Genomic DNA, 26325 nt, shown 5'->3' with positions numbered 1-26325 from the left:
TGCAGAGCCCTGCAGCTGCCCCGTGTCACAACCACAGCCAGCTCCAGACGGCTCCAAAAGGGACCTGCTGCTGGCCAGAGCTGAGCCAGGGAGCGATGCTGGGTGGGCCTCTGGGAGAGCAGATAGAAGAAAGGGAAAAGACTGCAATGCTACAGCAAATGGGAGACCAAGGAGTGAGAACAGCCCTGCAGCCCCCGGGTGAGTGCCGCAGGAGGTGCTGCAGGCAGGCAGGCAGCAGCAGTTCCCCTGCGGGCTGTGCAGGGAGAGGCCCCTGGTGGAGCAGGCTGTCCCCCTGCAGCCCATGGGTCACCATGGAGCAGATCTCCACGCTGCAGCCCCCCCATGGGTGGAGGAGCCCCCGCTGGAGCAGGTGGATGTGGCCTGGAGGAGGCTGCGGCCCGTGGAGGGGGGATCCGCTGGAGCTCTGGCGTTGTATCCCAGTTGAACCACAGTTGAAAAGTGGTGATGCAGAGTAGAAAGCTGCTGATGTTACCTTTGAGATTTGGGCTCATCTGACCTTCCCTACAGAGGCATGAAATGCAGTTCACCTTTCTTCAGGGTTGCCTCAGTGTAACGAGAAGCTGTCTGTTTCTCAGGAAGAAGATACTTTAAAAGCATGATAACCCAATTACTAAACCTGTCTGTTTAAAACTAAAAACATGTTAAAAAAAAAAAAAAAAAAGAACCACAACTCCTACAGGAGTTGCTGGTTGTGTAACTGAACATTATAGATGCGCTGCTGCGAAGCAGAGCCTCTAGCTGGTGGTAATCCTGTCCCAGCTCCCGGGCTCTGCTGCATCTGCTGGCCCCATCTGGGGGACCACGTTACCAGCACGGTCTCTGAAGGAAGCAGGAAGCCCTTCTGCAAGGCTGCCTCTGGGGAGGCTGTGGTTGAGCTCAGCCAGCTCACCAGTGCAAAGCAGGCAGGACGTCTGTAAAGTCCTGACAGTTACGGGGTCGTGCTTTATATCATGCTTTTGCACTTTAGTATGCTTAATAAGCTGTTGACCAGAAGTGAAACAAATATGACATGAAGACCATGGAAAGCCTTGTTCAAAAGAAAGGGAAAGAAGGCATTTCTGTATCTGTGGCTAACTGCACTCGGTGGTATGCGGGTCAGCTTATGGAGCGGCTGAGTATGAGTGAAGCACATAGATTTATCCCAAGCTAGCTTTTTTTCTTAGTAATGTGGGCATTGGTGGAATTGTGGCTCTGGTGACCTGAAATGTAGCGGGCTGCCCAGATGCTGTAAAGGTTTGTATTTGCTAGCCGAAAGCTGTTCTGCAGCAGCTGTATTGCTGCTGCTGGTATCAATTACAGCTGGAGCGAAGCCAGCTTCTGATTGTCACTGTGTGTGTGATCACTGTTCTTGAAAACTGCATCCGTAAATGAACAGCATGTGCTACCTGCCTCTCCTTGTGTGATGCAACGTCCATGTATGTGAATTTACGCTGTTAGAGAACAAGTTTTTGCTGATGTTGAGTCTAGACTTAAGCTACAGATGTCATAAATGCCCCAGCTGTAGAATCATCCTTTGTTATCCAAATGCACGGATGCCCAAAACATGCTTATAAGTATTTGTCATGATTTGGCAGAATTGAACTTGCTCCACAGTTTTATCTTAGGCTAATTCAAGAGGTCATATTATACTTTAATTCTGCATCCGAAGTAATGGACAGAAAGCTGCCAAGCCTTATCTTTAAGACCATTTTCATGATTTTTTAGTTTGCCTTTGAGTTTGAATTGATTCCAGATTTCAGTAAAGCATGTGGAGTGTTTCTAGTGAAAATACATGTGTTTTGCACAGGTCTAAATCAAATGGGAATGAGCTTAGCATGTTTTGCAGTTTAAAACTGGTCTTTTTTTAACTTCACACCCTGAAACTTAAACTTAATAATGATTTCTTCTTTGTTCTCACTTCCTACAGAAATACACAGGAAGTCTTCTGGATCTCTTAAGCCAATGTCAGTGAATCCTATGGCAAAGTTGCTTCTTTCCAAAGTGATGAGTCAGAAGTTAATTTTATGAAACTAATGTTTGGAGGAAAATAACCTGTTTTTCAAAATGATGGCCTTCCAAAAAGCAGCTTTCTTTTTCTTTTCTTTTTCTTTTTCTTTTTCTTTTTCTTTTTCTTTTTCTTTTTCTTTTTCTTTTTCTTTTTCTTTTTCTTTTTCTTTTTCTTTTTCTTTTTCTTTTTCTTTTTCTTTTTCCTTTTCTTTTTCTTTTTCTTTTTCTTTTTCTTTTTCTTTTCGAAACTGTCAGCTCTGTCTGAAGAGGTCAGCCAGCAAGCTAACTCACTAGAAACTCATTACTTTAACATATCTTCATCAGTCTTTGCATCTGCATTGATAAAAGTTTTGACAAGAAACCTAACTGGCAATCCCTGTGTACTTTGACAACAAAAGTCTTGATTGTATCTTGGACTACGGAGTGATAAGCTTGCAGAGTGCAATTACTGTTTTGTCCAGAATTATCAGTTTGAGGCTAAGTGATTTTTTTTCCTGCCCTGTGAAAAGAACTAAATGAATTTTCATGTTTGCCTTAATGTGTCTTGCATTCAGCTGATCAGTATTACCATCAGAAAAGGCCCTCTGGGTGAATACTGTTGATTTTTCCTCTCCAGGGTTCAGTCTACTGCCTCTTTCTCTCCTCAGTGCATTTCCTAAACTTCCTTGGTGTCTTTCAGGTAGATGTGGGTTCTCAGAATGTGTGTTCTTGGTCTTGCTGCATTGTGATTTCCAGCAAAAACGAAAGGCATAATGGATAACGAGTAGGTTTAATGGTGCTGCGGATGTCAGGTGTGGTTATTTGTGGTTTTACGAGACCATGCTCGAGGAGTGAATGGAGGCGTGTGTTGCTGCCTTAACCTGTGTATGTGGAGGAGTCCAGGCTGTTCTATTACACTGCCTTTTTCTTCCCAAGTGTCATTCTGGTATGTGTTTCTAGAACAGTAGTGGTAAGTGACTGCAGAAGTTGAATGCATCCTCCACAAGTTCACTGGTGACACTAAACAGGGAGGTGCTGTAGACTCACTGGAGGGGCCTTCAGAGGCATCTGGTTGGACTGGAGCATTGTGCGGTCAGCAGCAGCATGAAGCACAACAAAGAAATAGACGTGAAGCTGCGTAAAAGGGCTGGAAGATGTCCTCCTGGGACAGGCTGAGGACACCTGGGCTGTTCAGTCGGGGCAAGAGGCCAAGAGGTGGCCCCATGGCTCTGCGACTCCCTGAGGAGGGGAAACACAGAGGTCTCTGCTCCCTGGTCACCAATGGCAGAATGTGCAGGAATGGCACAAAGCTGTGCCAGGTTGGGCAGTAGGAAGAAATTCTGTACTGTGAGGGTGGTCAAACGCTGGAGCAGGCTTTCTACTGAGGTGGTTGCTCCCCCATGCCTGTGGGTGTTCAAGAGGCATTAGGGTAGTGCCCTCAATAACATGTTCTAACTTTTGGTTAGCTGGACAAGATGACTTTTTGGAAGCCCCTTCCAACTGAACTGATATGTTTGTCGTGTGTTTTTTTTGTTTGTTTGTTTGTTTGTATTTTTAACCTTACAGTGTTGCCCAGAGAAGCTGTGGCTTCCCCATCCCTGGAGGTGTTCAGGGCCATGCTGGATGGGGCTTTGGGCAACCAGGTCTAGCGGGAGGTGTCCCTGCCCAGGACCAGCTGATGGGACCAGCTGATTTTTAAGGTCCCTCCCTTCCAACCCAAACCATTCTGTGTTTCTGTGATTATATGAATTCTGAATAAAAGATAAGTTTTGATCTCAGGGATATTGATGATCTCTGTCAACTTGCAAATTCTGGAATGATTTGTGGAAATAGAGTAAACAAGGCACTTAAAGCTTGTATTTTATTATTAAAGCAAAAGCTGGGTGTATCAGCTATAATTCTAGGTAAAATATATATGTAAAATTTTAATCTAGAATCCTACCTCTTTACCAGCGTTGCTGAGCCTTCTTTTATAAACACTGCTTATTCGTGTTGCTAATTACTTATGCTTACCTAGTTAAATAACTTAAATCTCTGCTGTTCTGTAAGAAATAAATAATGAAGCTTTGGAGACAGTTTTGCCCACAAATCACATTTTCTGTAGTTCGGGATTCTTGTGTAATTATGGATGCTTACTTGAAAACAGACTCCTCAGGTTTTTTTATCTGTTCTGGCTGTCTGATCCTTACTGGAGTTGATAATTACCCTCCTAGCAACTGGTTGCAGTGTTAAAACTGAATGATGGATTGTAGAAATCGGTAATAAACAACACAAAATATGTGTATATGCGTATGTAAAATATTTATACATATATGAATGTGTATGCACACATGTATACATATATATGTACATACATACAAGGCTGTATGTGTGCATATATAGAATGTAGTTGACTATGCATAGATAAATACAGAACATAGTGGCAAACAGTACGTGCAGGTGGATGCCTGACACAAGATTTTGCTTTGTTATAAACATTTTCCACTGTCCTTGGAAGTCTCTGATTAAAAGAAAAAGTAAGTAAGGAAGAAAGGAAGGAAGGAAGGAAGAGAAAGAAAGAAAGAGAGAGAGAGAGAGAGAGAGAGAGAGAGAGAAAGAACGAACTCCACCACTACTACCACCTTCCATGAGGCATTAACATCTATTTAATTTCAGTAACATAGTATGTTGTGATGGATCCATTTGCTAGCAAATACACATCTGTAAACAACACGGCAAAGACACTTGCAGAGAGAGCAAGCAGGAGAAAGGAGATGTAGTTTTCCTTCTTCTGAATTTTAAACTTTTTTTCAGCAGGCAGAATTGTCAGTGCTAAATGTCAGGTTTCCCTTCAAGAACATGAAGAGACTCTGAAAGGCAGTCTTGCTAAGGGAGGAAGGGGGTAGAAATCAATGGCAGTGACAGCCTGGCTGTGGGAACATCTCTGCACTGTCACTGCTAACGATGTTAGGGACCCAGAGGGATGTGCTGCTGCTGTCCGGAGTTTGCTGTCTGCTGTGCAGCAGTTTTTAGTACAGTGATGCAGAAACTTATGCAGGTGCCCTTTCCTCTGCAGCAACACCCGTTCTCAAAGCACGTATGTGAGAAAAAGGAAGTTTGTTGTAGTTTTCCACAGTTCAATGCACAGGCACACTGCATAATTTAGTTCTGCTGTAAAGACCTGCAGTCCTATTTCAGTTCTAGTCTTTATCTTCACTTGTAAAATGGCATTATTTAGGATTTAGTTAGAATTTATCTTTATTTAGATGCTTTTTCTTTTTATATATATATTATATATAAATATTTATATTATAGAATATATTCTTTAATATTAGAATTTATCTTCTAAAATGGCATTATTATCTTAATTAATTTTGGGTGGCATTAAGACAAGGATCAGTACAGTTTTGCTTAGTATTGAGGTGGACTACTGCAAAAAAGGGCACAGAATATTGCTCCCAATGATGAGAAAAGTAAATCACAGAATCAGAAGATTGGAAGAGACCTCAAGATCATCGAGTCCAACCTCTGACCTAACACAAACAGTCCCCACTAAACCATATCCCTAAGCTCTACATCTAAACGTCTTTTAAAGCCCTCCAGGGATGGTGACTCCACCACTCCCCTGGGCAGCCCATTCCAATGCCTCAAAACCCTTTCAGAAAAGAAGTTCTTCCTAACATCCAACCTAAAACTCCCCTGGCGCAACTTAAGCCCATTCCCCCTCATCCTGTCACCAGGCACATGGGAGAACAGGCCAACCCCCACCTCGCTACAGCCTCCTTTGAGGTACCTGTAGAGAGCAATAAGGTTGCCCCTGAGCCTCCTTTTCTCCAGGCTGAACAAGCCCAGCTCCCTCAGCCGCTCCTCGTAGGCCTTGTACTGGGTATCCAGAGAACAACCGGTATTGCCGCCAAAGACTGAGGCAAAGAAGGCATTAAGCACCTCCGCCTTTTCCTCATCTTTTGTAACAAGGTTTCCCCCCGCATCCAGTAAAGGATGGAGATTCTCCTTAGTCCTCCATTTTGTGTTGATGTATTTGTAAAAAGATTTTTTGTTGTCTTTAATGGCAGTAGCCAGGTTGAGCTCCAGATGAGCTTTGGCCTTTCTAATTTTGTCCCTGCACAGCCTCGCAACATCCTTATTCTGTCAGCTGCCTGCAGAACTCCTCATCCATCTCCTCATCCTGGTTCGGCGGTCTGTAACAGCCCCCCACCAGGCTGCTTCCCTTGTTGGCCTTCCCGCCGATCCTAACCCGTACGGACTCAACCTTATCGTTCCCAGCCTCAAGTTCCACGACATCAAAACTCCCTCTGATACAGAGAGCCACACCACCACCCCTTCTGCGCTGCCTGTCCCTTCTGAAGAGCCTGTAGCCAGACATTGCAGCACTCCAGTCATGAGACTGGTCCCACCACGTCTCCGTGACGGCAACCAAGTCGTAGCCTGCCTGCCGCACGATGGCTTCCAGCTCCTCCTGTTTGTTACCCATGCTGCGTGCATTGGTGTAGATGCACTTCAGCTGGGCCATTGCCTTCTCTCCCAGCCTTGCCATTGTTCCCCCTGGCAGAGCTCCAGCAAGCCTTGTTTCAGCCCCATCCCCCTTCTTACCTAGTTTAAAGCCCTCTCAATGAGCCCCGCCAGTTCCTGGCCTAGGATCCGTTTTCCCCTTAGAGATAGGGACCCATCTGCGGCCATTAGGCCGGGTGCTGAGTAAAGTGCCCCATGGTCAAAAAGAAAACAAAATTTCTGTGTTGGCATCAGCCTCTGAGCCACGTGTTTATCGGGGGGGCTTTCTGTGTCCTCTCTGTACCCCTCCCTGCAAATTAGAGGATTTGTTCTTATGGGTAGGGGGATCACTCTGCCCCCCCTGTTTGCCCTGCCTGTGCGAACTGAATACAGGGAACTTACTGTAAACTTGTTCTGTGTTCACAAACTAGAGATGAATTAGCACTACATGGCTAAAGCTCAGTAAGCCCTTTCCATTTCTGCGTGCCCATCTTCAGTTTACGTGCCAAGCCTTTGTACCAAAGTTCTAGAAGTGTTGTATTTTCATGTCTGAACAATAAAAGGAATTGATTTTTATATCCCACTATCCTTTAAGCCCAGCATGCTTTGAATATCCTGACAGCATGAGTGAATGATGCTAAATAATGAATGATTATAAATACTGGAAAGTTTTATAGAAATAATATAATAGAATTATAGATAGAATTATAAACTATATTTTGCACATATGGCTATATAAACACCTGTATGTATAAACATACACAGATAAATGCATACATATACACACCTATGTGTGTATGTGTACATGTACACATATATGTTGTTTACTTTTGATTTCCACAATCTGTTCTTTATCTAACATACTTTATTAGAGATTTCTAAACCCATTTTTTTTTAATACCTTTGCATTGAATTGTTGTTGCTGCAATTCTTGATACAATCAGCTCAAAAAAATTTGCAAGATGAAGTTGGGCATGAGAAAGCCAGGATTTTCCTTTGAAAGGGGAGCTTAAATAAATGTGCGAGTTTGTGTGTGTGTGTGTAAAATCTTTTATTCTCTGATGTGTTTCTCCCACAAATCAACATAATTCAATTTCTTTTACACTTTTTAAGTATATTGTCTGTAAATTTAAAACAGGAAGGTTCAGAGTTGTTTACAACAGTGCATAAGAGAGATGTTTAAGGGAAACCCCAGATCTCATGAAACCTGTTGGTGTTGGTGCCTGCAGTTCTCTGTCTGCATTACTGTCAGGATGTGAGTTCACCCTTTTGACTGGAGACTTGAGTCATAACTGGTGCAAAGCAATTAAGGAGTTTATTAATTAGTTACGGGGAAACTGGTACAGCAGCAAAATCATCACTGCTAGGCCATCAAAGAAGTTCGCAATTATATTCCAATGCATATGATTATGCCCTTCTAGGTAGCTGCTAATTGTAGGTTTGCAGTCTAATGACCACTGAATTGCAGCTGTGGGAGCACGGCGATGTGTCTCGCCACCGCTAGCATGTCTTAGAGGTGCAGACCTGACTGAGAGCTGGTCAGGCTGTGCGAGGGGCTTGGCTCCACAGCTCCACCTCATCGCTGCCTGGAGGCATCGGTGCTCCTCCTCTTTCTTCTACAGATGACACTTTATTACTTATTCTATTTTTTTTTTCCAAGTTTGGGGCCAGCCATGTGCTTCCCAGACATCTCCTTCACTCCACCCGCCCTCCACATTCATTCCTCTGGTATTAGTCCTGTGACCACTTCCACCAGCAGCCACATTCCCCAACTCCAAAAGAAGGTCAGGCTTTTCAGCCTGAGGATTCCCAGCACATTCATACATGTGGAAGCCACGCTGCTAACGAGGATTTTCTGCTGCGTGGCCACTCCAGAGCTGGGCTGCAGGAGTTCTAACACTTTTAGGTTTATTATTTAGTACGTGCATGTATTTACATGAAGTCCTCATTTAACCCTTGTAAGTTAACGTGGGACTGGCTTCAGGAAGCAAGCATGTGTGTCTCCTGCATTCAGAACAGTAAGGAGTAACTGTGTTCATGCAGCCTGTAAAATTAAGCTGCATCTAATATAATCCAGGCTTGACAAGATGGGTGTAGACATGCAAATTCTTCACCTGAATTTCAGGCAATACACTTTTCTGTGTGTGTTTAAACTTCTTGTGCATGTTGTAGCCACGTGAGAGCAGCATCTAAAACTGACTGTGCAGATAGGCACCAGAATGCTGTTATTTATCTCTCTGCATTATCTGCTGTGTTTGTGGTAACACCAGTTTTCAGCATTTGAAAGAACATTTGCCTACAAAAAAAAATCCCTAATAGGTTTTCCGAAATAGGTTTCTTGTCTTTTTCATCCTAACCTGCTAGAGCAAAATAGCTGTGAAAAGTGCAACTCTAGATTCAGTTCAAAGTCTGCTTGTGAGCCCAAACGCCTAGCAGTCTGCAGTAAGCTGTGACAGCTGAGTCAAGTTTTTTAGTTTGGGTACTAGGAACAGATGCCAAAAAGAAAACTGTATGACATCTGAAGCTGTTCTTGTTATCTCAAACCAAATAAATATGTGGCCTTTTTATCTATATTTAATGATCTTTTATTATATTGGTGCATTATTTATGTAAACTGTAACTAATTAGTAATTTCCGTGGAAAATTTAGGTTTTAGTTTGTTTGTTTATACTTGTTTGGGATTTTTTTCCAGAAGGATATATAGATTCTGGCAGTGTGTTCTGGTTCCTTTTTTTTTTTTTTTTTAATTTATTTCCTGAGAATGGGACCATGGGATTACTAAGAATTTAACTGACATCTGCTTTCTTGAAGAGCTATTCCATCCTGGTAATGCCAGGGGAACTTGGGGGCAGGGGAGAGTCCCGTCCCATCCCATCCCGTCAATAACATACAGTTCTGGTAACTTGTAAGAAGTTGAATGTGTGAGTCTTGAGGGGGAGGGAGGGGAATAACCAAGCAACACGTTTAAAAGTGCTCTTTTCTTTCAAAGTCGCAGCCTTTAAAGGCACGTGGCTTTTTAGCTGACTTCAGAGGTAACATGCTTCTGCAAAACTACCACACAGCAAAGTATTTATCAAGGATCCAAAGCTTCTATTTCTGATTGGTCAGGGTGTGAGGAAGCTCTAATCCTACCCAGCACACGAGTGTGGATTCCTGTGCTTTGCTATAAAAACAAAACCAAGCACAATACCTTCTGTGTGTGAGAGCCAAACAGAGCTGTAGATGTCGTACCCTACAGGATCCTCTGCTACCACCTTTTTTAAGATATTTGCTTTGTTTGTTTATGAAAATATGCTAATGGTGAGCATTTGTAAAATACTGTTGTGCATTCTTACACATTCAGAGCTTCTGAAAGTTGTCAGCTCTAAAAGAAACTCAGATTTGGAACAGGAGGAAACCGTACATGTATCACTTGATGGGATGAAGTTTTTAGCAGTACCTGGCAGGAAAAAGGAAGTCAAGTGCTTTATTATTTTCAAGAAAGTCAGGGCATGTTGGAGTTTTCTCGTGGATTAAATTTGATGCTTGGATGGAGACTTTTTTCTTGGGAAAAGTAATGTTTAAGTGGATGAGTAAACTTATGTTAAAGTTCTTCTGACTGAATGTTGCTCAGCTAGCACATGCAACTTCAAGCCTTCGGACAGAAAAACTGGAGGCTGTTAGATATTTTATGAAGCTTGGAAACTTCAGGACAGCATCTACATGCAGCCGTGACATGAATTGTTTCCCAGTAGCTGTGGTAAAGCTGGCTAGTCTGCAAGCGTGCGATTCAAGCCTAAAATGATGTGAATTGGCTGAGGACCATGATGAGTAACATCCAGAGGCGAAGTGCTGGATCGGGTTCATTGTGCCGTCACGGGCTGTGCCTGTGCGGCAGGGTTCAGCAGTGGCTCCTTCAGGAACGTCTGCTCTGGCTACAGAGTGCCTGCAACTCAGTGGAGGGGAAGGAAACTCGTTTTCCCTCTCACCCATTCTTTGCTTTCTGTTATAGAAGTCAGGAAAAAAATGCAATTTTAATGGTAAACACATTGAGTCTTATCTGAGGCAGTGATGGCAATAAGGGGGGACAAACATTCCCTCACCCAATTACAGCAAGATTTAAGGGGCTTACATTAACTGGCGATGATTTCTGCCAGTGGCTGAATAAAAAGAGTATTTTTTTTTTCTGCCTATGGCAGCATGAAACCAACAATAGCTGTTACCTGACTCCTGTAGTTTATAAGCAAGGAAAAAACTTGTAAAATAAATCTTTGTGGTGTAAGGGCTCTGTGAGTGTATTTTGTAAATCTAAAAAGCTTGGGGATCTGTGTGGATATGATCAAACTTCAGTTTGGTTCTCTCCTTAGACAAAAGACCCACAACTGGGTGAGCCTTTGTAGAGGTGTGCTGCACCACATAAGAGAATGTGACATAAAGAAACCTATTGAAAAAACTTACGAAGGCAGAAATTCCGCTATAGACAAGACTGATAACAACACAGCAAAGCTTTTCTGCTTTGACCTCGGATTTTTCTGCTCACTCTTATTCCTAATATACCATTGGAGAGAGACTTGTTTTGTGGCTAACCAGGGTGCTGAAAATTTTCTGGAGTAAAAGATACGGGGCAGGACTGCACTACCTTAACATGGAGCGTGTAGCTTCGCTCTGTTTGTGCCTGTGCGTATGCACTTTGCTGCATATGTTTGCCTTGGACAGATGAAGTAGTTAGTTCTAATTTTGTTCCGTTTAAATATTTGGAAAAAGTCTGCGTGGAGATATTGCTGGCACGTTGTGCAAAATGCATCTCTGATGCTTATTCCAGCATCAGATTTAAATGTATGACTTGTCAGACGTAACTCTTCAGCAAATAAATCTCTCTTCTGTGTGTGGAAAAAAAATTCTGGCTGGTACATGTGTCTTTACTTTTAGCATTCACAGGAATTGGGTTATCACTTTAACAATTTTTCCCCACCTTCTTTTGTAGGTAGCATTGGTACTTCCTTTCAATGCCAGTCAATCCATCAAGATCACATTTGCAGCGATGACAGTGATAAGGTGAGGCATACATAAATTTTTCCTTCAAAAGATGCATATATATATATATATATATATATTTATGTATTGCTTTTACTATATAAAGACTGTTTGTTATGCAGGCGTAGCAGTCAATTTTAAAAATTAGTTTTGAACTCTCTGGCATGTTAAGAAATATACTTTATTCGGGACAATCTCTTAGTAAATGAAGGAGAAATTTATGTTGTACAATATTTTTTTTTTTGCTTGCATTCCCTTAGTAAACACTGGTGGTTTGCCATATTAATGCTCTCAGTTAATAAAGCTGCTGCTAATGGTTAGGTAAAGTAAGATGTCTTACGCCTGTTGCTTCAGGAGTTGTAGCCTAGCTAAGTGTTCAAGTTTATTTGTTTGTTTTTTGTTGGTACATTTTTGGGGGGTTTTCTTGTGTGTTTTGTTTTTACAGGTAGGAAACTGTCACTCAGTGGTGCAGTCTTAAAACACCAACCTGTCCAGTAACGCGTGTTTTCCTAGTCATTTTTGACAAGAAATCCTCAGATTGGCTCACAAGAAATCCTCAGATTGGCTCACAGTTGGTAGCACACTGGTTGTGCTACCAGTGTTCAGCATTACTTGGATCAGTAGCATAAGTCTGGCATACGGAAGGGACAAGTTTTCACACTGAACTGCTTGTGAGACTTTTCCTTCAAGTTAGCGGTAATGTTGATGGGTCTACCTTAGACTTCAACTGTCCTGAAGTAATTAAGAGATTTCAACTTCAACCGTCCCTAAGAGATTTTAGAGTAATTAAGATTTTAGAGTAATTATGCAAACTGATAAACATTCATTCAACATATAACATGTACTACATTGTTTGCAACTATGACACTTCATAGCTAGCTTACTTTTTGGCTCGACGTGGCATATATTAGTCAAATTTTAAAGATCATTCTTAGAAATGAGAATTGCATCTTAGTGCCTTGATAAATGCAAAACCCCTTGTGTTTTAAAATTCTGGAATAGGTCAAGTTTATAGTTATTCCAACTCATCCCAGTGCTGGATTTGTTTTCACTGCAAGTTGCTTTTAGTGCTATACTGCATTTTTTCCCATCTCCCTCTTTTTAAAAATGTGTGTGTATTCAGAGACCATGCTACATTTGAGGCTTGGTTTAATATACAGATATTGGGCAAACATGCTATCCAGATTGTGGGATTATTTTGTTTTCTGTTGATTAGCTGGCCATGAATTGTGAAACTCTAACAGCGATATGTTCTCTACTTTTGTTTCCAGTGTCTGAAAATATTCTCAGTAGATTAAAAAAACAACCAGACAAAAACAGCTAAACTCCCCTTTTCTATTATCATTTTTTTTTTTATTTCTTGTTGTGTTGGAGCTATTTTTGAAGATGCTTAAAGACGGAGCTCCGGCGTTGCTTTCTTCTGTACGTGCTTGCAGCAACTAGAAATCTTTGCTGTCCTTCCTCTTTGGAGAGTCAGAGCTGAAGGTCACTTCCACATTGTGGGTCAGAAGTGGGAAAAATGTGGGAGAGGAAAAAAATAGTGCCAAGGTGAGGAGCAGGTGGTGGAAATTTGCTTTCAGAGCCACCCTGGTGCACCAGCTTCAGTCTGGCAGTCCCTTCAGCATTCTTCCTTTCCTGTCACGTGGAGGAACACCCCTGTTGGGTTGACAGAAAACTGAGGGAAGACGGGTGATTAGAGGGAATCGGGGTGATTAAAGCTGTTTTAAGGCATTTTGGAAATCCTGTGAGGTGCTTCACAGGCTTGGGGGGGGGGGGAATGGGAAGGGGCAGCAGCTGACCTGCCTTGAACTTCAGAAGAGCACATCCAGCATATACCATCTACCTCCGTATTGACAGAGGAACTGGGGGAGAGCCTCTTTATTGTTATCCTCAGTTCAGCTTTAAGGATGGTGGGCGAAAAACGTGTTTTACTTTTGGGCGCTGACTCCACACCTGAGGAGCATTCCTGCCTGTGAGGCAGCAAGACGGCAAGACGGATGCTTGCTGCCAGCCCCATGCCATGGAAGCTTTGGGCTTCCCGTCCGAAGCTTTCGGAAACGAGTTCTGTTTCGCTTATTTATATGTTTATTTATTTATTTATTTATGTGTTTATTTATTTATTTACTCCGTGAGGCGGCGCGGGGAGCGGGGGGGAGGGAGCTGAGGGGAGAGGGGGGGCGTGGCCACCGCCCTCCGGCCCCGCCCCTCCCCTCCTTCGCGGGGCGGGACTGGGGTGGGGAAGATGGCGGCGGGCAGCGCCGGCGGCGGCGGGGAGCCGCGGGGGGGCGCGGCCGCAGGTACCGGCAGCGGGGGGAGGGGGGGGGGGCGGGAAGAAAAGGGCCGGCGGCGGCCGCCCCCCTGCACACACGGACACACAGACAGACACACGGACACACAGACAGCCTCAGCCGGCCACCCTGCGAGCTGCGCGGTGCTATGGGCAGCACAGCCGCCCCGCGGGAAGCCGCCCGGCACGGAGCTGTGGTGCGGGGGGGAGCGGCGGGGGGCGGCACGGAGCCATGGGGGTGGTGGGGATGGGGATGGGAATGGGAATGGGAATGGGAGATGGGGATGGGGATGGGGATGATGGGGAGGTGCACACGGGCAGCCTGCCCGGCTGCGGGGTGCCCCGGGGCACGGGCAAATTGGGGAGAACCCCCCACCCCCGTGTTGGGCAGTGGGGGCTGTGCTGTGTGACTGTCCCTGTCCTGGAAGGTGTGGGTGCATCGCAGAGGCAGGTAACAGCTGTGATCCGCCAAATTTATGCCTAAGCTTCTCCACGTGGATTTTTTCAGTGTCATTTATTCAAGTTATTGTGGGAGGTAATGATTTAGGTTGATTGCTATTGATGGTGTAAAGTCACTTGTTCGGCTCCAGTAAGAAAGTTTTTGAGAATTAAATGGCTTCTATATTCTAATTAAAGAGCGGTACTAAAGTTAAAAGTTGTGCGGTTGTGAATGCGAGTTCTTCAAGACTCCTATTGAAGCTAGTAGTCTTGTAGTAGTTCTAGTACTTCAGGACTTGTAGTAGTATTTCGGGTAGTTCTTCAAGACTGCTATTGCAGATTAAAACTTAAGCTGTCATCTTGTGGCTTTTCAAAACCGTCTTACATCTCTGTCCATGGGAAGAAACTGCTGGTGCATTCAATGGGAATTTGTATGGAGGGAGTCTTACACTCCCTCCTAAAGGTCTTTAATTTAACCTTTGTCAGGAGCTCTTCCTCCCCGTCCCCAGGAGGAACATGAAGGGTAACAGGTAGGGTACAGGTAACAGTAAGGGTGCAGGTGGAATATGAAATTTCTTCCTGTTTGGGAGAGTTGGAGAGTTGTGTTTGATTGTCGGGGCGCTGATGCTTGAAAATCTGGGAGGAGACGTGACAGCCAGCTCATGCTGGAGTCCAGCTTGTGCTTTTCTTCTCTGTGTACGTTTGCGTGGCAGGTTGAATAATTAATTGATGCATGTTTAAATTCTGTTGTGGACGAAACTTGCCCAGGTCTTCTCTGACTTCCAAGGAAGGCTTCTCACGGTGCTCGCTCCGGCTTCGCTTGGGACTGCTCCCCTTGGCAGACCAGGCAGCCTTCCTTTGCTTTTTGGTGCCCTCTGCTGACTGCTGCTGGCCAGCACGCCTAAAGCTAGGGCTGGTTTCGTCTTCAGCTGCAACGAAACGCCGACAGCAGCAGCTAGCTAAAAGCAGCGGGAGGGAAAAGAAAGGAAGCTCTATTGCACCGTAAGTGTTTTGCTGATTGCTGCCCGACCAGGTTGTCTGGACCGCTTCGGAACTGCTCCTCACTCGGTCGAAAAATAGTTAAGTAGCATAGCGCACCCTCACCAGGTACCTTCAATAGGCTTTCCAGCCGTAAAAAAAATCGGTGGCTTTGCTCTCCATCACCACTTGCTCTCCCCTTGCAGAAAAACAGGCTTTTCAGGGTTGCTGTCCTGGAGATTTTTACCTCTTGGTTCACTTGTGATAACTTTTACATTTTGTATTTATCACTACAATCGTACAGTGTTTTAAAAAAAAAAAAAGGATTTTTTTTTTTTTAAAAAAACAACAAGGTGCTGTGCTTCTTCATGTGAGCACTGCTACATATCCTAAATTTTATTTCCTTTCTGTTTAAGGAGCCTTTCATCTGGTGAGTCTTACAGTGTTGCTCCTGTCACTCAGATCTCTTGATGCCTCTGTCCTAGGCAAACTCACCAGTGGCTTGAACTCACTTTTATCCCCTCCAGAGCCTCTTACTGATAGCCTTGTGGCCTGATTTTGCCAAATCTGTTAATTTTTGATAGAACTAGCCATTTTTTTCCTTTCACGTTGCAGCAAGGGTAAGTCATGATTAATGAGCAGTTATGACGTATAAGATGCTATGACTTATGTGCTCATAAGTCACCCTACTGGGGTGAGAGTATTCATAGCACAACTTAGGTCCCTGCCAAGTAGGGGCTCTGCCTGGAAGTCTTCATCAAAGCTTTCGGAAATGGTCTTCTCTCTGAGAATTTTTCTTCCTTGCTCAGGTGATTTCCTTTAAAAGAATGTAGCATGATGAATATTCTTGTTGAGCTGCACTTCTAAAAGCTGATTCTTAGAAACCTGTTGTGAAGACACTTTAAAACTACTTTGACACTAAATGCTGAAGGGGGTGTTTTGTTTTGGTGTCCTGTGTGCGTGAATCTGTTGGTAAAACATCTGAACTGAATATGAAACGAGAGGTGATGTAGAGGTTGGAGTCAGTAAGAATAGCTACTCCTTTTAAGTAATGTGTGAGGAACTTATGAAGACAAATGGCAAAGTACTAAGTGGATGAGTATGGATTTAAGAGAAGTGTTCAGATGTGAACACGCAGTCTGGCGAGACTGGTTATGCATTTTGGCATTTTTCAGTATAGAGTAGGGCTTAGGACAGCATAAGAAAGAGGCACAGATCTCAGTGATCATGGTTCTGAAACACTGAAAAAAAAAGTGGACTTGCATCCTTTTTGTACTGCATATAATGTTAATCTCACTTTACAAATTGTATTCTTTTTAAGTAAATACTGTGTAATATTTCCCTACTTCATTATCAAAAGTCACAGAAATCTGAGGTGTGTAAATCTGAGGCTGCCACAGCAAATTTTACATTGGCAGCCTAACACTGTAGATTGGTTTCCATTTTTAAGCTGTCATTACTAATTTTTTTCTTATCCCGTGGTGATATTTCACAAGCAAGTTTGGAGGAAATGTGGGCTTCCTTTCAGAATGATGTGCCTGCTAGGGAGACTAGTTTGTCTCCAAGAATTAAAATACAGAGTATTTATTTCCTAATCCCACAGAGAGAAGGCCATAAGGGGTTTTCTTCTGAACTATTTTTTTTTCCTCTGTAACCATAGAAATGGCTATTTAGTGTTTCTTGATCAGTCCTGAAATTTTCATCTCAAGTACTGGTTACATACCACCGATTTTCTTAAATCTCAACAGTCCCTTCTGAAGTGCAGTGGCAGAAAGCATTCCATTTTAAACACCCTGCCATGTACATGATGCTCAGTGGTAAACTGTATATATTCACAGAAATACTTCTCCGGACCTCTGCCCTTCTTGGACCTCTACCCCAAGGTATTAGTTGAGTTGCTTTTTGCTGCATTCACAGGAAAACACTCCTAAAAGCCTAGCACAGCGTGCAGTGAAGATCAGCTACTGCTTTGATTTGTCTTGCCACAGATACACAGAATGGTTGAGGTTGGAAGGGACTTCTGGATACCATCTGGTCCAGCCCCCTGCTCAAGCAGGTTTTACTGGGTTTGGCTGGGATGTTAACTTTCCCTGCAGCAGCCCATACAGTGCTGTGCTCTGCATTTGTAGCTAGAACAGCAGTGTTATCACACCAGTGTTGTGTCTGCCACTGAGCAGTGCTGGCACAGCACCAGGACTCCCTCCAACCCTCCTAGGGGATGGGCAAAAAAGTGAGAAGAGAAACATCACCAGGGCAGCTGACCTAAACCAGCCAAAGGGATATTCCATACCATGTGATGTCACACTCAGCAATAAAAGGTGGAAACAGGAAGAAGAGGGGAGGGGTGAGCTCTTGTTGTGAAAATGTCAGTCCTCCTCCTGAACTCCGGCTATGTGTGTTGAGGCCTTGCTTCAAGGACATGGTCAAGCACCATTCATTTGTGGGAAGCAGAGAGTAATTTCTTTCCTCTGCACTTCCATATAGCCTTTGTTTTGTTGTTTTTCCCTTTCCCCATCCCTTTTCCTCTTTCCCTTTTTTTCCCTTTAGTTAAATGGTTTAGTTAATAATAATCTTTCCTTATGTGCTCCAGCTCATTCTTCATCTGTGTGGCTTTTCACTGGACTCTCTAAGTACCTCCCTCCCTCTGTTTTGTACTGGGGAGCTCCATGCTACAGGTATTTTTCTCTAAGACTTCTGGACCTACCCCAGCAACTGCTTAATTTTGGACTTCCTTCCAGCTACCTGACTTATTTGAGCCAGCTCAGATTTGGGACTGCCTGTATTTCTTATGGTGTTATGTTCCAGGTATTTTATTACTCTCGTGAACAGGTGAAATGGTGGTATAAAAATTGGTGGGTTGGAGCTGAAGATCTGAATTCAGAAGTTAACACTGCAAAAAGTGTTTTGGGATGTAGCTGAATTAGCACACTAGTTACAAGCTTTTTTTTTTTTTTTTTTTTAAAAAAAAAAAAAAAGAAATCTTAAAAAGCACAACTAAGCCAGCAAAATTCATTGGGCAAAAGCAATTACTCTGGAAAGAGATTCTTATTGCTGATGTTTATTCTGTCATCTAACATTTCTGTAAAGAGCTCTTGCCAATAAAAGCTGTGTGTCATCCCAATATGATTCTGCTGGCAAATTGCAGACAACTCCTTTGTGATGCAGCCCCGTGTCCAACTGGATAATCTTTGTTTATTTTGTCTTGGAAAAAGCATAGCAATTGGTCTTAGAAATAATCTGTTCATAATCCATAACCCTTTTGCCAGTTCTGGTACGTTACTCTTAAATTTAAGTTTATTGTGTGTATTTGCTTCTTTTTAGCAGTTGCTTTTAGATTTGTTTGGATCTAGAAATTGGAGGGAATATTTAAAGGTAATGTCAAGCTTTTTGTATAAAGTCTATGAGCTTTTCATTTGCACCTTGACAGTTAATATGACCACTTTTTTTTTCCTGTTTATTTTTTCTTGCCTTTTGAATTTTGGTTTAACATTCCTGTGTAGGACAAGGCACAGGGGGATGCCCATTTGTCCAGTTTTCATGGGTAGTCTATCTCATTCTTCCTGAACTGTAGTCTCTGACATCCTTATTTATTTCTGTACGATTAGCTGAAGTCTTGTGTGGTTTCTTTAGCTGTGTGGGGAAGGAGAGAGTGTCTGCCCCTATATATGTGTCTGGTCAAGGATCATTTCAGTGCCAAGAGGGGAAGCCATAAAAAGGAACTCTCTAGAGAGAGAAACTTGACCAAAAAACAGTAAGGGAGGTGGTGACAGGAACCAAACCTGGTCAGTCAGTAATTGATAGGAGTATGTGGAATGCGGGAGTGCTTCCTGCAGTGAGACCTCATCAAGGACCTCGCCAAATGGGATGATAAGCGAGGGAGTGAAGCAGTAAACAGGACTGAATGCCGGGACTCAGACCTGCCAGACAAACTTAACGGAGACGAAGACCAAGAGCAAACCCAGTCAGCTGCACTAACTGATGTGTTATCAACAAACTGCAGGCAAACAAGGACTTTGCAACCAGTGAGGATGCAAACCTGAGGTCTGGGCTGCTGGAGGGGGCAGGTGGAGCGATGCCAGCGGACGAGGCGGTGTACAGGGGAAGGGGAGCAGGGATGGGCAATGGGGGCAGGCAGAAGAGGGCCTGGAGAGGCTGCCGGTGTGTGACTGTGCCTGGTCACCACAGCCTGTCCCCTTTCTCCTCACATCCTTGGTTAATGACCCCTCCGTGGGCTCCCACTCGAGTCCCATGCACATGGTGGGGACCAAACGCCACGAGGCCGGCAGCTGGAGCCCAACATGGCTGGGCCTGGGCCTGCGGTGCCAGGGACTGGAGCCCCTGGGGTCTCGGTGCCAGCCCCAGGGCAGGGGCCCGGCACCCTCCTGCCCCCGGGGTGGGAGCGCTGCCTGTCCCCAGAGCTCCGCCGCCGGCTCCCTTCCAACGGCTGGGACAGGGCCGGGGGCTGCACCTGCGGGTGAGAGGCCTGGCTGTGGGCAGGGGTCCCTGGGCAGGGCTGGGGGAGGCTGGTGTGCATCTGATGGTGGCCTGGGGACGTCGCCTGTGGGCCTGCACCAGGGCAGGAGGGGCCGAGTCTGTGCCCCTCAGCAGTGGGGCATGTGAGCAGCCCCTCAGGGGTGGCAGTTTGTGCAGCTGGCTGCCTCTGTCCTCCAGGTGCGTGCCTCTGAGACGTGTGCTAGGTTTGGATCTGCCAACAGGACAGCAGTGGCCACGTCCCTCAGCTCCATAGCTCCCTAGACACGTGGGACTGGGCTCCTCTGGCCACACAGGAGGAATTCCCAGTCCTGGAGCTGCTGGTGGCAGCGGCCACTCCCAGCATAACATCCCTGAACAGCTTCTTTTCCTTGGTCTGTGAGGGGACATTTTCTTTGTCATCTGCTTACATTCTCAGTATGCAGGAAATCAAGAGCTTGTCAGCACGTTAAAATCATGGGATGTGTTAGCACAGTGATGGCTTGTCAAGCTGCTGGAACAGCAGGGAGTACAAATGACTGGTCACGTTGCTTATACTGAAGTACAAGTACCTTTCACCAGTGTTGTTTCTTAGACTAAAGGTAAAGATCACAGCAGACTTTTTGTACAGGTAACACACATGAACCAAACATGGGAGGAAAATAGTGGTTTTGCAGTGGACAGAGGAAACCAAATGCTCTTTGAAAGTGTGTGTATATATATAAATACATGAGAAACTGCCAAAATACTGCAAATAACTACTGCTCAGGCAATTTGGATTCAGAAGGATCCGAACAGTGGGGAAGCCTGTGGTTTTCAGACATGTTGAAATGGGTTGTTGTTGTTGTTTTGTTTGTTTAAGAACAAAAAAAAAAAAAAGTTTTATTTTTTATACTTAAAAGCAACCAGAAATACTGGAATGAAATACAGTAAGATGATGTCCAGGAAACAGGACAAGTCTGGAAAACAGACCAGGTTATCAACTTAAGAATTGATAATTAAAGTGACAGTCAGACAAGAGCTCTTCAGAGAAGGAAAAATAATGACATGCGTTCATTCCTCCAAGTCTGTTGGGGAGGAAAGTGAGAAACCATGACACTGAGTTTAGTCAAGAAGCCCTGCTAGCCTGGCTTCAGACAGGGATTTGCAGAATGGAAAGGCAAGGCCAACTTTTGCAGTGAAGAGAGTTTCAGGGAGACACAGGGTGGCTTCATTCGGGTTCCTCCTTTAAAAACAAGGAAACTGCACACTTTGAGCAGGATTCCGAGCTGTAATACTGACTTAATTTCAGTCTCTGATGTACGAAACATTTAATTGAGTGTCATCTTCTGCTTGAGATAAAAACATCGTTAATTTGTTGCTTGTGTAAGCCATGTTTGTATTGTCACTCAAGAGATGGGTGAGAATGACTTTTTTTGTGGAGAAGAGCTCTTCTACCTTCCAGTAAGAATATTCTGGCCTTAAAGTTGGTCAGTTCCAAATGGTTGGTTGTGTATCACCTTTCCTATGTGTGCACAATGTGCTTTTTTGCCTTGGTTACTACTTTAAAATCCTTTTGATTGTGCTACGCAGATGTCGGTTTTTAATGTGTAATAAAAGTGGCATTCCTGAGTTTGAGCTTTATGAATGTATTGCATTTTAACTACATGAAAGTATGAAAATGAAGTGGTCTGTAGGCAAAGATATTTTGCTAGATGTTGTCCAGATTAAAACTGATGATTCAGAGATAAGATCTACAATATTTGCCAAGCGAAATTGATTTTTTTTTCAAATTTTTAAGTTCAAGAGTACTATTCCTTAGGCAGTACAATTGTGTGGACATCTTAGAAGCATAAAGAGAAAATGATGAATGCTTATTCTTTGTTTGAACCATTAGTCTCATCTAGCAGAGGCATTTTAAACATTTAGAGAATGAGAAGTTTGATGCATATTTTGTTTGAAATTAAAAGTTTAGTACAGATTTCTAGACAGGCTTGCAACTTGAAGACATGAATATAAGAGGTTGCTATAAAATACTGTGCTTAGAAATGCAAATAAACAATCAATCCTGTTCTCCCATCTAAGGACCTACATTACCTCCTCCTAGCTTCAGGTTATTTTTTTCTCAATATGGGGAAGAAAAAAAAAGAAAAACATAATTACTTTTTAAAACTATACTTATATGTCATTCCAAAAATGATTTTATCTTTATTTTCTTTCTAATGGGAAGCAAGTTGAAGTGAAAGCATGGTCGCTTAGTATAGCGAGCAATTCAGCACTTGCTATGGGGTTTGAAATAACATTGTGAGGTAGTGATTTGGAGTGATGATGAAGGGTAGCTGGTTGGCAGTTTCCATCTCCGCTGTTTTTGAAGGGGTGCAATCCAGATACAAAATGAAAAATGATCAAAGAACAATCTCTCTTTTTCCCAAACTACTTTCTACAGGGCAGGGTGTGTTAGTGTTACTGCTTGGGAAAATGTGCCAGACATAAATTATTGCAGTAGCAGTGGGAGATTGCCAAGCAAAGGCATGTATGGGTTGTAGCAGGGCAACAGCAATTATTTTGTTACTTCACCATGTTTTGTACTCTGCCAGCTTCACTAAACCTTGTGTCTCCTCCTTCCATTTGACTCTTCCTTCTACACTCACAAGACCCCAGTGTGCCTGCTTTACCTGCATTTTTATTTCCTGTGTTTCAGTTTGAGTAGAGTTGGGCCACAAATCATCCTTCTCTTTGGCTCCTTAGAGTAGGATAGATTAAACAAGCAGCTCTGTGAGTGGCAGAACAACTGTAACTTTGTTTGTGATTTGTCCTTTGATAAGATTCTCTGAAATCTGATAAGATACATATTTTCACAGAAGCTTTGACTGCTCTGAGGGCAATTGTCAAGCATCTCTTCCAGTTGTTTGGTTATAGTGCATTGAAATCCCGAGTGCCTGCAGCCTTCTGGAAGAGTCGCCCTTTACCTGGGCATCTGCTTTTGTGAACCTTCAGGAATATGCCTGTATTTTGACCTGGTTTTTCTCTCACTGCTTGATACTGAATATTGATACTGAATTTGATATTCAGGTGCAGTGAGTTAAGGAGTTGAAAAGCAGGTTGCATGCATTATCAGCCTGTTTCTCTACGTAAATCACACTAAAAGCAGATGTGGAATTAAAAATGGGCACCCTCACATGTACTTTTTTTTTCCTTATCATTTTCTCTTCAGTCATCACTCCTAGTGACTGCTTAAATTAAAATATGGTAGGAGAAAACTCCAATTTCTGTTGAAATATTTGAAAGCATGAGGCTGAAGAGAAGTGAAATTTAGACAAAATGACCAGAAGTCAAAAGAGGAAAAATACCTTTTTTTTTTTTTATCTTAAACACATGGACAAAACTTAGGAGTTACATAAAGGTATGCTTTATGCACTGGAAAGAACAGGAGGACAAGCTAAGTATCTTAGCTGTAAAGCTAAGAAGAGGTCTGTAATCTACAAGTACATCTGCAATGAGACTTCTGACAGTCTCTGGATTGCCAGATATTCTCTGACTCAGTTATCTGCAGTTGTCTGCAAGTTTGAGGCTGTTCCTGTTAATTGAAATAACGCTGCAAGGGGCTGAAGTGGGTGAGGTGAGCTGAGAGAGTAAGCTGGAGAGCAGCAAACCAGCAGGGTCTGGCTCGCAGGGGGAGTGTCAGTGAAGTGTATGTGATGTTTGGACCCAAAGGTGGGTGCAGCGTGGCCGTTCTTGTGTGGCTGTTTGTGTTCATGAGTTCGGTGATCTCTGGAGCAGAACATTTCCAGTTGTTAGGCTTGTTACCAGCAAGACAGGTTACACTTCCACAAGAGTATTGTGGAGGGAAGGGACATGTATTGCCTTTCCTGCTGGATTTTTGGTCGCCTTGAGATCTTCTGACAGGAATGGCAGCTGTCTGCATTTAACGAGTCAGCGGCAAGGGCACACAATGAAATCGAGAGGTAGTTACTTGTACTCAGAACCTGCTGGGAGCACGGTGCTTGGAGGTGAACAGTGTTCCTGTCACTGACACCAAAACTTCAGGTGTTACGTAGTCCCAGCAGAGCTTCAGTGAAGTAAAAGCACGTAAACAGAAGTGATTTCTTTTCAGATCATGTACAGGTACTTTCCTATGATCATTATTGTACTAATGAGTAGGAAACTGAGCACTTGTGTGCTCAGCTGGCAGAATTAAAATTGGCTGCAGAGCAAAGCTAATATCTGATCAGCCACATTAGTACAGTCCTCATCGAAAAGGCATGCATCCCAGAGCGCGTATGATATCATGAGGGCTGTGCTTATACCTTTTTTCAAGCCTCCATAACCTATAAATGCAGGGGCAGGAGGAATGCAAAATAGGATATACCTTATTTTCCTCATATTACTCTCTTTCCTGGAACAATTTTTTTTGTGTGTGTTGATGTTAAGATTTCAGTATATTCATGCTTCTAAAATATAAATTAGTTATTCATCGGGGGTTAGAAAGCCATCACAAATTTGTATTACAAAGGTTGTAAGTAGGTAACTACTTGCAGTTGATTAATTTCATGGTGTTCTAGTGCAGTCTGCAGTAAATCCCTCCTTCTAATGCTAGCTGCAAAGTGATATTGAAGTGTGGATTGTAACTCACTCATCTGAAGGTGGGTTTTTGTTTTGTTTCTTGCACTGGCATAGAGCGAAGACAGTCCTAGTCCCAAACGACAACGCCTTTCCCATTCAGTCTTTGACTACACAACCACATCACCAGCCTCATCACCACCAATGCGACCATGGGAGATGACATCAAACAGGCAGCCTTCTTTGGCTCGTCCCAACCAACACCACTTCTCAGGGGAACGATACAACACACCTGCACGACACAGAAGGAGGTAAGCAATATGTACAGGTTTTTTTTTAATAGTTTTAAACTGTTTTTTAAACAGGTTTTTTATTCTTCCTGATTTCATCTCAAGAGAGGAGTATTTCTGAATAGAATCCTCTATTCAGATGAATCAGTATTTCAGACCAGATTTCATGGTAAATACGTTAACATTTCCTTTGAGCTGTAAATTGTTATATTTGTAATTGAGAAGTTAAAGTAATATAAATTGATTCATCATCCTATAATTTACTGAAGACAACTCAAGGAGTGTTTATTAACATTTTTAATTATTAACCTGATTCTGTTCTACTATGCACTGGAGCAATAATCGTTCAGAACAATGTGAGGAAAAATCCTATTTCTTATCAGGGTACTTTGAAAGAATCACAGAACTGTAGGGGCTGGAAAGGACCTTGAAAGATCGTGTCCAACCCCCCTGCCAAAGCAGGTTCCCTAGAGCAGGCTGCCCAGGTAGGTGTCTAGATGGGCCCTGAATATATCTCCAGAGGAGGAGACTCCACAATCTCCTTTGGCAGCCTGTCCCAGTGCTCTGTCACCCTCACCATGAAGTTCTTTCGCATGTCAGTGCGGAACTTCTGGTGCTCCATCTTGTGACCATTACCCCTTGTCCTGTCCCCACAAACCACTGAAAAGAGGTTGGCCAAATCCCTCTGTCTCCCACACCTCAGGTATTTATACACATTGATGAGATCCCCTCTCAGTCTTCTCTTCCCCAGGCTGAGCAGACCCAGGCCTTTCTTCATAGGGAAGATGCTCCAGGCCCTGTATCATCTTCGTGGCCCTCTGCTGGACTCTTTCCAGGAGATCCCTGTCTTTTTTTGTAAGGGGGAGCCCAGGACTGGACACAGTACTCCAGGTGAGGCCTGACCAAGGCAGAGTAGAGGGGGAGGATCACCTCCCTTGACCTGCTGGCCACGCTCCTTTTAATGCACGCCAGGATCCCGTTAGCCCTCTGGCCACAAGGGCACAGTGCTGGCTCATGGTCAACCTGTCATCCACCAGGACCCCCAGGTCCTTCTCCTCAGAGCTCCTCTCCAGCAGGTTGTGCCCCAGCCTGTACTGATACTTCGGGTTGTTTCTTCCCAGCTGCAGGACTCTACACTTGCTCTTATTAAATCTCATTTGGTTTCTTCCTGCCCATCTCTCCAGCCGGTCCAGGTCTCGCTGAATGGCAGCACAGCCTTCTGGCGTGTCAGCCGTTCCTCCCAGCTTTGTGTCATCGGCGTACTTGCTGAGGGCAGACACTATTCCCTCATCAAGGTCGTTGATGAAGATGTTGAACAAGACCGGACCCAGCACTGACCCCTGGGGAACACCGCTAGTCACAGGCCTCCAGCCAGACTCTGCTCCTCTGATCACCACCCTCTGAGCTCGGCCAGTCAGCCAGTTCTCAACCCACCTTGCCATCCACTCATCTATCCCACACTTTCTCAGCTTTGCTATCAGGATGTCACAGGGGACAGTATTGAAAGCCTTGCTAAAGTCAAGGTAGATGACATCCACTGCTCTCCCCCCATCTACCCAGCTGGTGATGCCACCATAGAAGGCAATGAGGTTGGTCGAGCACGACTTCCCCTTGGTGAATCCATGCTGACTACTCCTCATAACCTTCTTTTCTTCCAATTGCTTGAAGATGGCATCCAGAACAAGCTGCTCCAACACTTTCCAGGGACAGAGGTGAGACTGGCTGGCCTGTAGTTTCCCAGATCCTCCTTCCTGTCCTTCTTGAAGACCAGAGTGACATTGGCTATCCTCCAGTCTTCAGGCAGCTGTTCTTCAGTTCTCTGGGACCTTTCAAAGA

At 43.9% G+C, this 26325-nt stretch overlaps 1 protein-coding gene across 5 annotated transcripts in view; it reads left to right on the top strand.

Annotated features, from left to right (window-relative positions):
* Positions 1-26325, top strand: part of RNF38 (ring finger protein 38) — a 112274-nt gene that overhangs the window by 59469 nt on the left and 26480 nt on the right. For 2 of the 5 annotated variants that reach the window (XM_027446329.3, XM_038170920.2), the window contains 2 exons: positions 11438-11508; positions 24317-24510. In XM_027446329.3, the coding sequence (XP_027302130.2) occupies positions 11438-11508; positions 24317-24510 (265 nt within the window). Of the gene's footprint in view, positions 1-11437; positions 11509-13692; positions 13785-13816; positions 13972-15856; positions 16000-24316; positions 24511-26325 lie in introns of those variants that run through there. The other 3 variants (XM_038170919.2, XM_038170918.2, XM_072030992.1) reach the window with 3 other exon arrangements.

This window comes from Anas platyrhynchos, chromosome Z (genome assembly GCF_047663525.1).
Source record: "Anas platyrhynchos isolate ZD024472 breed Pekin duck chromosome Z, IASCAAS_PekinDuck_T2T, whole genome shotgun sequence".
NCBI classification, from domain to species: Eukaryota; Metazoa; Chordata; class Aves; order Anseriformes; family Anatidae; genus Anas; species Anas platyrhynchos.
Note: the sequence above shows the minus strand (reverse complement) of the source record. Positions and strands in the feature narration are given on the sequence as shown.